At 43.3% G+C, this 16,923-nt stretch overlaps 1 protein-coding gene across 2 annotated transcripts in view; it reads left to right on the plus strand.

Annotated features, from left to right (window-relative positions):
• Nucleotides 1-16,923, plus strand: part of ghra (growth hormone receptor a) — a 220,467-nt gene that overhangs the window by 120,837 nt on the left and 82,707 nt on the right. Inside the window, exon 3 of one of the 2 annotated variants that reach the window (XM_043703291.2) lies at nucleotides 12,048-12,165. The exons of the other annotated variant lie outside the window; for it this stretch is intronic. Coding sequence (XP_043559226.1) covers nucleotides 12,048-12,165 — 118 coding nt within the window. The remainder of the gene's footprint in view (nucleotides 1-12,047; nucleotides 12,166-16,923) is intronic. 2 annotated transcript variants of the gene reach the window in all.

The raw sequence follows: 16,923 nt of genomic DNA on the forward strand, positions 1-16,923 counted from the left end.
AAGTTGAGTTTGGTGGATAGGAAATGTGAGGAATCTGAGGCAGAGCTGAATGGATAGATTCAGTCTCACTGACAAGGGGTGTGGGGAGGGGAGTTCAATTGCATAGAAAATTGCAGAATAAGTTAAAGTTGGGGGGGACTCAGCAGAAGTTATTAAAGTTTCTAGAATAAGTAACAGGACAGAGAGTATGGAAATGTCAGGAATCTAACTTCAGGGACAACAGACAAGGGGACAGTTATGAAAACAGGGGCAGTCAACACAGGACTGAGGGTGTTGTACTTAAATGTACGCAGTGTATGATTCAAGGGGAATGAATTTGTAGTGCAGAATAAAATGGAGGGAGTACGGTGTTATGGGTGTCACAGAGATGTGGCTGCTGGGAACTAAATAAGGATAAACATCCTATTGAAAGGACAGGCAGCTGGGCAGAGGGGACAGCATTGCCCTGTTAGTAAGAAATGAAATGAAATCAGTAGCTCAGAGTGATACACAATTGAAAGGCCTAGAATCTGTGTGGGGAGAGTTGAGGAACCGCAAAGGGAAAGGAAGTTCCTGATGGGAATGGTGTCCAGGTCTCCTTGCAGTAGTCAGGATGTGGGGAAGAAAATAATTCGGGAGATAGAAAAGACATGTAAGAAAGGCACTATTATGATCATCATGGGGGACTTCAATATGTAGGTGGACTGGGAAAATTGAGTTGATAGCTGATCCCAAGAAAAGAAATTTGTGAAATATCTATAAAATGGATTTTTTTGGAGCAGTTTGTGGTACTAGGGAACTTGCAGTTCTGGATTTGGTGATGTGTAATGAAGCAGACTTGAAAAGGGGCTTAAGGATCCCTTGGGATCAGTGACCAGAATATGATAAATTCACCCTGCAATTTGAGGGAGAGAAGCTGGAATCAGATGTAACGGTATTACAACTTACTAAACTATAAAGACATAAGGGAGGAGCTGGCCGGAGATAAGCAGAAAGGGAGCCTAGCAGGAAGACAGCAGAGCAGCAATGGCAGGAGTTTCTGGAGGTAATTTAGGGGGCACAGTGGGAATTCATCCCAAGGAAGGAAAAACATACTAAGGGGAGGACAACACAACCATAGCTGACCAGGGAAGTCAGGATAGCATAAAAGCAAAGCAAAAAACATTCAATGTGGTGAAGATTAGTCAGAAGACAAAGGATTGGGAAATCTTTAAAAATATGGAGAGGATAACTAAAAAGAGCAATAGAGGGGTGAAGATGAAATATGAGAGTAAGCTCGCTAGTAATATTAAAGAAAATTGCAAGAGTTTTTTTTAGACACATAAAAGGTATGAGAAGGGCAGAATGGATATTGGATTGCTGGAAAATGAGACTAAAGCAGTAATGGGGAACAAAGAAATAGTGGAGCAACTGAATAGGTACTTTGCATCAGTTTTCATAGCGGAAGACACCATCACACCAGATCTTCAAGTCAGTCATGGGCAGAGGTACGTGTTTTGGCCGTCACTAAAGAGAAGGTGCTGGGCAAGCTGAAAGGTCTAAAGGTAGATAATCACCCAGACCAAATGGATGACACCCCAGAGTTGAGAAGGAGATAGCTAAGGAAGCATTGGTAATGATCTTTCAGAAATCACTGGAGTCAGGCAGGATCCTAGAGGGAAAATGACTACTGTAAACACCTGTTTAAGCAGGGAGAGAGGCAGAAGACAGGAAACTATAAGCTGGTTAGCTTGAACTTTGGTTGTTGGTAAGATTTTACAGTCTATTATTAAGCATGAATCTGCAGAGTACTTGGAAGTGCATGGTAAAATAGAGCTTTGTCAGCATGGCTTCGTCAAGGGAAGGTCATGTCTGACAGATTGGTTAGAACTCTTTATGGAGATAACAAGCAAGTGAGACAAAAGTTTTATCCACTTGGATTTCAGGAAGGTTTTGACAAATTTCCACACCAGAAAGCTGCTAAATAAAATAAGAGCCCATGGTGCTTGGGCAAGGTACTGGCATGGGTAGAGGTTTGGCTGACTGGCAGAAGGTAGAGGGTGGGGATAAAGAGTTTTATTTCAGGATGGTAGCCAGTGACTATGGAATACCACAGAGATCAGTATTGGGACCACAACTATTCGTATTATACACTAATGATCTGGATGAAAGAACTGAGCACATTGGTGTTACATATGCAGATAACACAAAGATTGGTTGAGGGGTAGGTAGTGCTGAGGAAGTAGGGAGGCTGCAGAAAGACTTAGACAGGCTAGGAGAGTGGGCAAAGAAATGGCAAATGGAATGGCATAGGTGATATACCTTGTTAGGAAAAATAGAGGGACAGATTATTTATAAATGTGGAAAGGTTTTGGAAATCTGAAGCAAAAGGGACTTAGAAGTCCTAGTTCAGGATTTTCTTAAGCTTAATATGCAGGTTCAGCTGGCAGTTAGGAAGGCAATTGCAATATTACCATTCATTTCAACAGGGCTAGAACAGAAGAGCAGAGGCAGTATAAGGCTCTGGTCAGACCACATTTGAAATATTGTGAGCAGTTTTTGGCCCCGTATCTAAGGAAGGATTTGCTGGCCTTGGAAGAGCTCCACAGAAGGTTTACAAGAATAATCCTGGGGATGAAGGGCTTGTCATATGGGGAGTGGTTGAGCACGTTGGATCTATACTTGACTGAGTTTAGAATAATGGGCCTTGAAGTCATAGAGATGTACAGCACAGAAACAGATCCTTTGGTCCAACTCATCCATGCCAACCAGCTATCCAAAATTAATCTAGTCCTATTTGTGAACACTTGGCCCATATCTCTCTAAACCCTTTCTATTCAAGTACCCATCCAGATGCCTTTTAAATATTGTAATTGGAACAGCCCCCACCACTTCCTGTGGCAGCTCATTCATATGTTCACCACCCTTTGTGTGAAAAAGTTGGCCCTTAGGTCCCTTTTATATCTTTCCCCTCTCACCCTAAACCTATAGCTCTAATTCTGGGCTCCCCCAACCTCGGGAAAAGACCTTGACTATTTACCCTATCCATGACCCTCATGATTTTATAAACCTCTATAAGGTCACCCCTCAGCCTTCAATGGTCCAAGGGAAACAGCATATTCAACCTCTCCCTATGGCTGAAATCCTCCAACTCTGGCAACATCCTTGTAAATTTTTTCTGAACCTTTTCAAGTTTCACAATGTTCTAAACAACTACTTCACTATCCTATCTACCTGAGACTCCACTTTCAAGGAATGATGAACCTGCAGTCCAAGGTATCTTTGTTCAGCAATGCTCCCCAGGACCTTACCATTAAGTCTATAAGTCCTACCCTGATTTGCCTTTACAAAATGCAGTTCTCCATGTATTCCATGAGATCTAACCTTGCTAACCAGTCTCCCATGGGGAACCTTGTCGAATGCTTTAATGAAGTCCATATTGACCACATCCACTGCTCCACCCTCATCAATCCTCTTTGTTACTTCTTCAAAAAATGCAATAAGGTTTGTTAGACATGATTTCCCACGCACAAATCCATGTTGACTATCCCGAATCAGTTCTTGCCTTTCCAAATACATATAAATTCTATCCCTCAGGATTCCCTCCAACAACGTGCCCACCACTGACGTCAGGCTCACTGGTCTATCATTGCCTGGCTTTTCCTTACCACCTTTCTTGAATAGTGGTACCATGTTAGCCACCTTCCAATCTTCCGGCACCTCACCTGTGACTTTTGATGATACAAATATCTCAGCAAGAGGCCCAGCAATCACTTCCCTAGCTTCCCACAGAATTCTAGGGTACACCTGATCAGATCCTAGGGATTTATACAACTTTATGTGTTTCAAGTGATCCAGCACCACCTCCTCTGTAATTGAAACTTCCTGAATACTGAGCCCAAGATAAAGTGGATGTGGAGATGTTTCCACTCACAAGGGAGACTAGGACCAAAGTACACAGACCTAGACTGAAGGGACAATACTTTCAAACTAAAGTGAGGAGAAATTTCTTCAGCCAGAGTGTAGTCAATGTGTAAAAATCATTGTCGCAGTGGGCTGTGGAGGCCAAGTCATTTATTGTATTTAAGACACAGATAGATCAGCTCTTGATCAATCACAGAATCAAGGGTTACAGGGAAAGGCAGGAGAATGGGTTTGAGAAACATATCAGCCCCAATCAAATAATGAAGCAAATTCGATGGGCCAAATAGTCTAATTATACTCCTATATCTTATGGTCTGATTGTCACCCCTTCCCTGGGGATTAGTTTAAGTTTATTTCATTATAACACCTCTTGATTTCTGATTATCCTTTGGAAATTTCCTAAGTTTTTTGTAGTGGATGCAACCTGTTTAAGGCCACTGCCATTTCGATGTTCATCATGATCTCCCAAGATTCACATCTCTTGTGTGGTGGAGTCAGGTTCAAACAGCATGTAAAAGAAAATTTGACTTATTTGAACTGGAAGAATGCGCAGGGTTCAAGGAAAAATGCAGGAGAATGGTGCGAACTGAGATGCCTATTTGGAGAATCAGAGCTCAGCCATGGTGGATCAAATGGCCTTGTTCTGCACTGTGATGATTCTGTACTCCAATCCACTTATACTGCATGGAAACATACCCTTTGGTCAAACTCTTCCATGCTAAACAGATATTCTAAACTGATCAAGTCCCATTTGCGAGCATTTGGCCCATGTTCCTCTATATCCTTCCCATTCATTTAACAATCCAGACTCCTTTTAAATTATGTATTTGTATCTGCCTCACCCCTTCCTCTGGCGGTTTGTTCCATATACACAGCACCTCCTGCATGAAAGAGTTGCCCCTCAGGTCCCTTTTAAATTTTTCCACTCTCACCTGAAACCTATGCCCTCTAGTTTTGGACTCCCCTACCCTGGGAAAAGACCTTCACTATTCACCCTATCCTTGCCTCTCATGATTTTATAAACTTCTATAAGATCACCCCTCAGCCTCAGATGGTCCAGGGAAAATAGCCTTAGTCTATTCAGCCTCTCCCTATAGCTCAAACCCTCCAACCCTGGCAATATTTTCTGAACCCTTTCAATTTTAATATATTTCCTATAGCAGGGAGACCAGAACTGAACGTAGCATTCTAAAAGTGTCCTTTACAGCTGCAACATTACACCCCAACTCCGATACTCAGTGTTCTGAACAATGAAGCCATGTATGCCAAATGCCCCCTTCACCACTCTGTCTACGTATGACTCCACTTTCAAGGAACTTTGCACCTGTGCCCCAAGGTGGTCTTGTTTGGGAACATTCTCTGGGGCCCTACCATTAACTGTATAAATCCTGCCCTGATTTGCCTTACCAAAAAGCAACACCTCACGTTAATCTAAATTAAATTCCATTTTCCATTCCTTGGCCATTGGCCCATCTGATCAAGTTCCCATTGTACTCTGAGATAAACCTCTTATCTGTCGACTAAACCACCAATTTTGGTGTCATCTGCAAACCTACTAACGATATCTCCCATATTCACACTGAAATCACTTATATAAATCACAAAAAGCAGTGGACCCAGCACTGATCGTTGCAGCACACCAAGTTGTGAGAGGGAGATAAACAGTTTACAGTGAGATACTGATACACTAAATAAGGGGCAAATGGAGTAAATGTGGGAAAACGTGAGATTGTTCGTTAGTTCTCCCTTGGACTTGGAGGTAGTTGTGCATGAAACACAAAAAGCTAGCACACAGGGAGCAGCAGGTAATTAGGAAGGCTGATGGAATGTTGGCCCTTATTTGAGGGGTTTCGAATATAAGAGCAGGGAAGTCTTACTGCTTCTGTACAAGGTGCTGGTGAGACCACATCTGGAGTACTGTGAGCAGTTTTCGTCCCTTATTTAAGGAAAGGTATTCCTTCATTGGAGGCACTTCAGAGCAGGTTCACTACAATGATCCCCGGTATTGAGGGATTGTTTTATGAGCAAATGTTAAACAGATTGGGACTCTACTTCCAAGAATTTAGAAGAATGAGAGCTGATCTCATTAAAACAAATGGGATTCTTAAAGGGCTTGACAGAGTAAATGCTGAGAAGACATTTCCCCTCAGGATAGAATCTAGGACCAGACAACATAGTCTCTGAATAAAGGGGCACCAATTTAGGTCTGAGATGAGGAGGAATTTCTTCTTTCAGAGGATTGAGAGTCATAGAGTCATAGAGATGTACAGCATGGAAACAGACCCTTCGGTCCAACCTGTCCATGCCGACCAGATATCCCAACCCAATCTAGTCCCACCTGCCAGCACCCGGCCCATATCCCTCCAAACCCTTCCTATTCGTATACCCATCCAAATGTCTCTTAAATGTTGCAAATGTACCAGCATCCACCACTTCCTCTGGCAGCTCATTCCATACACATACCACCCTCTGCGTGAAAAAGTTGCCTCTTAGGTCTCTTTTATATCTTTCCCCTCTCACCCTAAACATATGCAGTCTAGTTCTGGACTCCCCCACCCTAGGGAAAATACTTTGTCTATTTATCCTATCCATGCCCCTCATAATTTTGTAAACCTCTATAAGGTCACCCCTTAGCCTCCGCTCCAGGGAAAACAGTCCTAGCCTGTTCAGCCTCTCCCTATAGCTCAAATCCTCCAACCCTGGCAACATCCTTGGAAATCTTTTCTGAACCCTTTCAAGTTTCACAACATCTTTCCGATAGGAAGGAGACCAGAATTTCATGCAATATTCCAACAGTGGCCTAAACCAATGTCTTGTACAGCCGCAACATGACCTCCCAATTCCTATACTCAATACTCTGAACAGTAAAGGAAAGCATACCAAACGCCTTCTTCACTATCCTATGTACCTGCGACTCCACTTTCAAGGATCTACGAACCTGGTCTCCAAGGTCTCTTTCTTCAGCAACACTCCCGAGGACCTTACTATTAACTGTATAAGTCCTGCTGAGACTTGCTTTCCCAAAATGCAGCACCTCGCATTTATCTGAATCAAACTCCATCTGCCACTTCTAGCCCATTGGCCCATCTGGTCAAGATCCCATTGTAATCTGAGGTAACCTTCTTCACTGTCCACGACACCTCCAATTTTGGTGTCATCTGCAAACTTACTAACTGTACCTCTTATGCTCACATCCAAATCATTTATATAAATGATGAAAAGTAGAGGACCCAGCACCTATCCTTGTGGCACTCCACTGGTCACAGGACTCCAGTCTGAAAAACAACCCTTACCATCACCCTCTGTCTTCTACCTTTGAGCCAGTTCTGTATCCAAATGGCTCGTTCTCCCTGTATTCCATGCGATCTAACCTTGCTCACCAGTCTCCCATGGGGAACCTTGTCGAACACCTTACTGAAGTCCATATAGATCACATCTACCGCTCTGCAATCTAACCTTGCTCACCAGTCTCACATGGGGAACCTTGTCGACCCCTCAGCCTCAGATGCTCCAGGGAAAACAGCCCCAGCCTGTTCAGCCTCTCCCTATAGCTCAAATCCTCCAACTCTGGCAACATCCTTGTAAATCTTTTCTGAACCCTTTCAAGTTTCACAACATTCTTCCATAGGGAGGAGATCAGAATTCCACGTAACATTCTAAAAGTGGCCTAACCAATGTCCTGTACAGCCGTAACGTGACGTCCCAACTCCTGTACTCAGTACTCTGACCAATAAAGGAAAGCATACCAAATGCCTTCTTTACTACTCTACCTACTCCACTTCCAAGGAGCTATGAACCTGCACTCCAAGGTCTCTTTGTTCAGCAGCACTCCCTAGGACCTTACCATTAAGTGTATAATGCCTGCTAAGATTTACTAAAATGCAGCACCTCACACTTATCTAAATTAAACACCGTCTGCCACTCCTCAGCCCATTGGCCCATCTGATCAAGATCCCATTGTAATCTGAGGTAACCTTCTTTGCTGTCCACTACGCCTCCAATTTTGGTGTCATCTGGTCACAGCCTTCTAGTCTGAAAACAACCCTCCACCGCCACCCTCTGACTTCTACCTTTGAGCCAGTTCTGTATCCAAATGGCTAGTTCTCCCTGTATTGCATAAGATCTAACCTTGCAAACTAGTCTCCCATGGGGAACCTTGTCGAACGCCTTACTGAAGTCCATATAGATCACGTCTACTACTCTGTCCTCATCAATCCTCTTTGTTACTTCTTCAAAAACTCAATCATGTTTGTGAGACGTGATTTCCCACGCACAAACCATGTTGACTAACCCTAATCAGTCCTTGCCTTTCCAAATACATGTACATCCTGTCGCTCAGGATTCTCTCCAACAACTTGCCCACTACTGACATCAGGCTCACCGATCTATAGTTCCCTGGCTTGTCTTTACCACCACGTTAGCCAAACTCCAGTCTTCCAGCACCTCACCCATGACTATCGATGATACAAATATCTCAGCAAGAGGCCCAGCAATCACTTCTCTAGCTTCCCACAGAGTTCTGCGGTACACCTGATCAGGTTCTGTGGATTTATCCACTTTTCCATTTCAAGACATCCAGGACATCCTCCTCTATATTATGGACACTTTACAAGATATCACCATCTTTTTCCCTACATTCTTTATCTTCCATGTCTCTCTCCACAGTAAACACTGATGCAAAGTACTCGGCTCCACACAAAGGCCACCTCACTAATCTTTGAGGGGCCCTATTCTCTCCCTAGTTACCCTTTTGTCCTTAATGTATTTGTAAAAACCCTCTGGATTCTCCTTAACCCTATTTGCCAAATCTATCTCATCTCCCCTTTTTGCCTTCCTGATTTCCTTAAGTATACTCCTACTGCCTTTATGCTCTTCTAAGCATTCACTCGATCTATCCTGTCTATACCTGACATATGCTTCCTTCTTTTTCTTAATCAAACTCTCAATTTCTTTTGTCATCCAGCATTCCCTATACCTATCAGCCTTTCCTTTCACCCTAACAGGAATATACTTTCTCTGGATTCTCGTTATCTAATTTCTGAAGGCTTCTCATTTTCTAGCCGTCCCTTTACCTCCGAACATCTGCCCCCAATTAGCTTTTGAAAGTTCTTGCCTTATACTATCAAAATTAGCCTTCCTCCATTTTCGAACTTCAACTTTTAGATACAGTCTATCCTTTTCCATCACTATTTTACAACTAATAGAATTATGGTTGCTGGCCCCAAAGTGCTCCCCCACTGACACCTCAGTCACCTGCTCTGCCTTCCCAAGAGTAGTTCAAGTTTTGTATCTTCTCTAGTAGGTACATCCACATACTGAATCATAAACATTTCTTGTACACACTTAGCAAGTTCCTCTCCATCTAAATCCTTAACATTATAGAAGTCCCAGTCTTTGTTTGGAAAGTTAAAATCCCCTACCGTAACCACCCTATTAATCCTACAGATAACTGAGGATGGGAAAAATTTCTGGCTGTAACAGGCTGCTCTTTTTTGAGGTATTTTCAGTGTTGGAGGTGATTTCCTCGAATTCCCGGAGCAGCAATTACTATTTGATATGCTCTTGCATTGTTTTGGAACATTGGAGAAAAAAAAAGTCAAAACAACAGCACCTTTAAAAGGGAGAATAACAGACAAAGGCAGCACATGGTCAGGTCAGTGCAGGAGAGAGTGAGAGAGAGAGTGAGAGAAAGAAACCCACACTGCTAACTGACACAGCAGTGAACCTGTGCAGTTACTGCCTTTTGTGTTAAATTCATGTATTGCTGGACATCGGAATGTATCTAGGAAAATTAACAAATAGTGAAATTCACAACTGATCTTAGAGGAAGCTGTTAGGGAGAGGTCACAGCACAGAAACAGATAAATGAATAGTTTTAAGTTTAGCCTTGCTGTAAATCTACAATAGTGAGTAAAGTGTGTTCTTTCTTCCTTATACATTTTATTTGAGATATGTCTCTTGATTAAACTTTAAAATAAACGCCATAAGTATTAAGTTAGCCTGGAGCAGTATTCTGTTGAGGAATATGACTGCTATTTTCTGGGTCTGTAGATTGGAAGAAGCAATATTGGCTCTTAGTAGAATGCTATGCTATTCTTGTTGGATGTGGGGGTTCCAGGAGAGTTTACATATGACTGAGGATTATATCTGCAATAAATGCCTTGGTTGCAAATCCTATCAGATTGAATGGAATGGTTGGAGCAACAGTTAAAGGCAATGAAGAATTTACAAGAGCAAGGGAATGTGATGGATGGCAGTTATAGAAAGGGAGAAAAATTGCAGATACAGTTACATAGATGGGTTAACTCCAGGACAGGTAAGAGAGATAAGCAGGTAGTGCAGGAGTCTTTCAAACAAGTGTGCAGTTTTGGGAAATATCAGGAGTGATTGATTCTCAGGGGAATGTAGCATGAATAGCCAAGTTTCAGGTATTGAGACTGGCTCTAATGCAATGAAGGGTACATCAGGTTCCAAGAGATCAATTGTGTTAGGGGACTCTCTTGTCCAAGGCACAGACAGATGTTTCTGTGGCAGGCAGCAAAAAATCAGAATGGTGCCAGGATCAAAGATGTCTCAGAGAGGGTGCAGAATGTTCTCAAGGGGGAGAGGGCCCAGCAGGAGGTCATTGTACACATTGGAACCAATGACATAGGAAGGAAAAAGGATGAGATTCTGAAGGGAGAATGTAGAGAGTTAGGCAGGAATTTAAAAAGGTCCTCGAGAGTAGTAATATCTGGATTATTCCCAGTGCTACAAGCTGGTGAGGGTAGGAATAGGAGGATAGAGGAGATGAATACATGGCTGAGGAGCTGGTGTATGGGAGAAGGATTCACATATTTGGATCATTGGAATCTCTTCTGGGGTAGAAGTGACCTGTACAAGAGAGACAGATTGCACCTGAATTGGAAGAGGACGAATATACTGGCAGAGAGATTTGCTGAAGCTGCTTGGGAGGATTTAAACTAGTAAGATTTGGCAGAGTGGGGGGGGGGGGAGAGATCCCAGGGAGATAGTGAGGAAAGAGATCAATCTGAGACAGTTGAGAACAGAAGCAAGTCAAACAGTCAGGGCAGGCAGGGACAAAGCAGAGAACATGGTAGGACTCATAAATTAAACTACTTTTATTTCAATGCAAGAGGTCTAACAGGGAAGGCAGATGAACTCAGGGCATGGTTAGGAACATGGGACTGGGATATCATAGCAATTACAGAAACGTGGCTCAGGGATGGGCAGGACAGGCAGCTTAATGTTCCATAATACAAATGCTACAGGAGAACAGAAAGGGAGGCAAGAGAGGAGGGGGAGTGGCATTTTTGATTAGGGATAGCATTACAGCTGTACTGAGGGAGGATATTCCTGGAAATACATCCAGGGAAGTTATTTGGGTCGAAATGAGAAATAAGAAAGGGATAATCACCTTATTGGGATTGTATCATGGACCCCCTAGTAATCAGTAGGAAATTGAGAGTCCTTGTGTAGATTTAAGGCTGAGATAGATTCTTGATCAATCGGAAAATCAAGGGTTATGGGGAAAATGGAGGAAAATGGACACGAGGGATGTCGGATAGCTGTGATCCTATTGAAGGGCCTAACAGCTCATTTCTGTTCCTATTTCTTATGGTCTTATGGTACACTCTGTAATGAGTTAGTTATTACCCTCCTATACTGCATCTGATTTGACCTGTGCACCAGGTGTATGGCAAAGTATTTCTCGACTTCCCAGTTCTGTGCAGGTCTGGGACTATAAACTTATTCCAATGTGCTGAAAACTTTTTCTGAAGGGATGAAGACCCAAAGCGGCTCAGTGGATAAGTTGAAGGTATCAACTTTGCTGCTGCAGACACACATTGAAATGAGGAATGCAATGGACCTTAACTGGTGCAGAGATAGGCGAGGAGAAGAATTTAGGATGAGAGAAATATTGCTGATGTTCTATATTGTTGGGATGAGGGAAGTTATGGCAGTCTCACCAGGTTATCATGGGCATTTGCTAACCCTTCAGCAAATGTGTACATTTGTTGGAAAGGAACGGTGAATGTTCCTGAAACTCTGCTAGAATCCAGTCTTATTTTACAGCAGTCACTGTTGTGGAAATTACGAATATTATTAATCATGATTTTGTACCTCAGTGACATTGTGAATCTATCTCTTATTTCCTCTCAAAGGGCCAAAAATCACAGAATGTCACTCAGCTGATCAGGAGACGTTCACATGTAGCTGGAGTGTGGGAAACTACCAGAACTTGACAGAACATCATCAACTAAAATTCTTTTATACAAAAGGGTAAGGTTTAACACTGATCAATTGCTGCATTTCTCCATCTCTATTATCTGTGTTTGTAGTAATGCTGTGTCTTATGTTGTACATGGTTGAGACTACCGAGTACACTAATGACAATGTTCAATTCTAAAAATATCCAACAATTCAATTAGCTTCAAAGTACAAATCCTTCACTTTTGGCAGTCATGTTGAATGAATTGTTCAGGGTCATGAAGTGGGGAGTTCTTATATTCACAACACAACAGACATCCATATGACTGGTGCTAGGCCCTTTACTTTTTGTCATTTACATAAATGATTTGGATGCGAGCATAAGAGGTACAGTTAGTAAGTTTGCAGATGACACCAAAATTGGAGGTGTAGTGGACAGTGAAGAGGGTTATCTCAGATTACAACAGGATCTGGACCAGATGGGCCAATGGGCTGAGAAGTGGCAGATGGGGTTTAATTCAGATAAATGCGAGGTGCTGCATTTTGGGAAAGCAAATCTTAGCAGGACTTATATACTTAATGGTAAGGTCCTAGGGAGTGTTGCTGAACAAAGAGACCTTGGAGTGCAGGTTCATACCTCCTTGAAAGTGGAGTCGCAGGTAGATAGGATAGTGAAGAAGGCGTTTGGTATGCTTTCCTTTATTGGTCAGAGTATTGAGTACAGGAGTTGGGAGATCATGTTGCAGCTGTACAGGACATTGGTTAGGCCACTGTTGGAATATTGCGTGCAAGTCTGGTCTCCTTCCTATCGGAAAGATGTTGTGAAACTTGAAAGGGTTCAGAAAAGATTTCCAAGGATGTTGCCAGGGTTGGAGGATTTGAGCTACAGGGAGAGGCTGAATAGGCTGGGGCTGTTTTCCCTGCAGCGTCAGAGGCTAAGGGGTGACCTTATAGAGGTTTACAAAATTATGAGGGGTATAGGATAAATAGACAAAGTCTTTTCCCTGGGGTAGGGGAGTCCAGAACTAGAGTGCATAGGTTTAGGGTGAGAGGGGAAAGATATAAAAGAGACCTAAGGGGCAACCTTTTCACGCAGAGGGTGGTACGTGTATGGAATGAGCTGCCAGAGGATGTGGTGGAGGCTGGTACAATTGCAACATTTAAGAGGCATTTGGATGGGTATATGAAAAGGAAGGGATTGGAGGGATATGGGCCGGGTGCTGGCAGGTGGGACTAGATTGGGTTGGGATATCTGGTTGGCATGGACGGGTTGGACCAAAGGGTTTGTTTCCATGCTGCACATCTCTATGACTCTATGACAGCATTAGCATATTTTGTCGTTCCAGTTTTCCCTAAAAAGAGAGAACATCACCGATAAAGACCACATGATGTAGACCAGGGAGGTCCGAAATAATGTACTGCTAACAATCGTGGCTACGGGGGGGGCAGCATGGTGGCACAGTGGTTAGCACTGCTGCCTCACAGCACCAGAGACCCAGGTTCAATTCCCTCAGGCGACTGACTGTGTGGAGTTTGCACGTTAGAACATAGAACATAGAAGAATACAGCGCAGTACAGGCCCTTTGGCCCTCGATGTTGCGCCGATCCAAGCCCACCTAACCTATACTAACCCACTATCCTCCATATACCTATCCAATGCCCGCTTAAATTCCCATAAAGAGGGAGAGTCCACCACTGCTACTGGCAGGGCATTCCATGAACTTACGACTCGCTGAGTGAAGAACCTACCCCTAACTTCAGTCCTATATCTACCCCCCCTTAATTTAAAGCTATGCCCCCTTGTAATACCCGACTCCATACGCGGGAAAAGGTTCACACTGTCAACCCTATCTAACCCCCTAATCATCTTGTAATCATCTTCTCCCCGTGTCTGCGTGAGTTTCCCCCGGGTGCTCCGGTTTCCTCCCACAGTCCAAAGATGTGCAGGTCAGGTGAATTGACCATGCTAAATTGCCCGTAGTGTTAGGTAAGGGGTACATGTAGGGGTATGGGTGGGTTGCGCTTCGGCGGGGCGGTGTGGACTTGTTGGGCCAAAGGGCCCGTTTCCACACTGTAAATAATCTAATCTAATCTACTTCAGGCAACACACCTTTGGAAAGATGTGAGAGCCCTGGAGAGACATGGAAGAGAGATACTCAAACAGTTCTTGGGTTGAGGGATTGCGGTTATGTGAACAAAACTGGTGAAGATGGAGTTCCTCTCCTTCAAGCAGAGAGGGCTAAGAGGAGATTTGAGACAGACTTAATCAGAATGGCGTGATTAGATAGATTAAAAATGTAAAATCATTTCCACTGCCTGAAAAAAAAATTAGAAGCAACAATTTGAAAGCATTGACAAAAGAACCAGAGGCTACACAAGGAAACCTTTGGTTTTTCAGAGATGTGTGTTTAGGATTTGGAATTCAGTGCCTGACAAAGTAGTTCAACCACATTCAATCAGAACCTTCAAACAGAAATCAGGCAAATACCCGAAGGGGAGAAAATTACTGCAATAAGGGGAATGAGATTCATCCAATTCATTTCAAAAGAGCTGGCCAGGACTCATCAGAGCAATTGGCCTCTTTCTGTACTGGTCTATTCCAGAAAGTAGCATAATAAAGGACATGATCTCAACCTTAACAACCATTGTTTACAAACACTTAGAGTGGAGATTCTGATCAGTTCTCACTTAGAAAAATGGACCATACCTCCATTCTGGTAGTTCTTTCATAGCATAGAACTGCCAGAGGAAGGCAAATAATCTCTCCCCTTTCCAGATTTTATCATTTAAAGGTCCAGAATCACAGACTGGGTAGGATGGCAGGTGCATAAGATGCCAAATAGGTTTGATTAGGATACCAAGGTTACCAGGGGCCCTGGTAAGTGCAAGTTGGTCGGAGTGGGTGGGAGAATTGGGTTTGACAGGGGAACCTAAGGTTTGGCTGTTGGATCTGGTGTAGGTGACAGGGTTGGGGGCCGGGTCCCTGAGCAACAGGTAAGGTTGGGCGCAGAGTGGGATGAGAGTCATGTGCCCAAGGGAGATCCAAGTCTTGGGGTGGTGCCAGCTCAATGTCTGGATGATGTAATGAGTCTGGGAAGGCATACTTGGGGATGTGCAAGGTTAGAACATGGTCAGTTTAATAGTTACTCAGGAGGTAGACAATGGACAATCATCTTAACTATTTCTGAATAACTATTTCACTTAATTTCATGCCATGAGATCATGTTGCAGCTGTGCAAAACTCTGGTGGGGCTGTACTTGGAGTATTGCGTACAGTTCTGATCACCGTATTATAGGAAAGATATGGAAGCTTTGGAAAGGGTTAAGACTATTTACTAGGATGTTGCCTTGTATGGAGGGCAGATCTTATGAGGAAAGGCTGAGGGAATTGAGGTTGTTTTCGTTAGAAAGAAGAAGGTTGAGAGGTGACTTAATTGAGACATAGACGATAATCAGAGGGTTAGATAGGGTGGAGAGTGAGAGCCTTTTTCCTCAGATGGTGATGGCTACCACAAGGGGACATAGCTTTAAATTGAGGAGTGATAGATATAGGACGGATGTCAGAGGTAGTTTCTTTACTCAGAAAGTAGTAGTGGTGTGGAACGCCCTACCTGCAACAGTAGTAGTCTCGACAACTTTAAGACCATTTAAATGGTCATTGAATAAATCTATGGATGAAAATGGGATATTGTAGGATAGATAGGCTTCATATTGGTTCCAAAGATCGGTGCAATATCGAGGGTCGAAGGGCCTGTACTGCGCTGTAATGTTTGATGTTCTAATTGTCTGAATCCCTGATTTAGAGTCATAGAGATATACAGCATGGAAACAGACCCTTCGGTCCAACCTGTCCAAGCCAACCAGATATCCTAACCTAATCTAGTCCCATTTGCCAGCACTTGGCCCAAATCCTCTAAACCCTTCTTATTCATATGCCCATCCAGATGCCCTTTAAATGTAATTGTACCGGCTTCCACCACTTCCTCTGGCAACACCATCCTGTGTGAAAAAATTGCCCCTTAGGCCCCTTTTATATCTTTCCCCTCTCACCCTAAACCTATGCCCTCTGGTTGTGGATTCTCCCGCCCCAGGGAAAAGACTTTGTCTATTTACCCTATCCATGCCCCTCATGTTTTTATAAACATGTATAAGGTCACCCCTCAGCCTCCGGTGCTCCAGGGTACACAGTCCCAGCCTATTCAGCCTCTCGCTATAGTTCAAATCCTCCAACCCTGCAACATCCTTGTAAATCTTTTCTGAATCCTTTCAAGTTTCACAACATACTTCCGACAGGAGGGAGACCAGAATTGCACACAATATTCCAAAACTGGTCTAAACAGTGTCCTGTACAGCCACAACATGACCTCCCAACTCCTTTACTCAATGCTGTGAACAAAAAAGGAAAGAATACCAAACATGTTCTTCACTATCCTATCTACTTGTTACTCTACTTGAAATGGAGAATTCTAGAGGGTTCCAGGCGCGGAGGAATTGCCCAAAGGGAAACTGAATTTCCCAGGAAATTCCTTAAGTGTGCTATGATGGGGATTCCATAGATTCCCTTTCTGCCCAATGATAGCTGCCAGCTGTGCAATGCAACACAGATTAAAGTCTTTAAGTCACAGAACCTGCTGGTACCTATTCTCTGGTTGCAGATGAGGTGAAGTATCATAGAGCTTTCTCACATGGAAGGAGGTTCCACAGCTCATTTGCATCAGTCATCAAGTCCTTGTCAACTCGAATCCTACTTTCCAGCACTTGCCGTTTCAAGTGTTGATCTAAGTATTTTTCAAATGCTTTGAATGTTTCTGTCTCTATCATTCTTTCATG

The sequence above is a fragment of the Chiloscyllium plagiosum genome, unplaced genomic scaffold (genome assembly GCF_037043375.1).
Source record: "Chiloscyllium plagiosum isolate Xiang-an unplaced genomic scaffold, Cpla_swu_hap1 HiC_scaffold_2, whole genome shotgun sequence".
Taxonomy (NCBI): Eukaryota; Metazoa; Chordata; class Chondrichthyes; order Orectolobiformes; family Hemiscylliidae; genus Chiloscyllium; species Chiloscyllium plagiosum.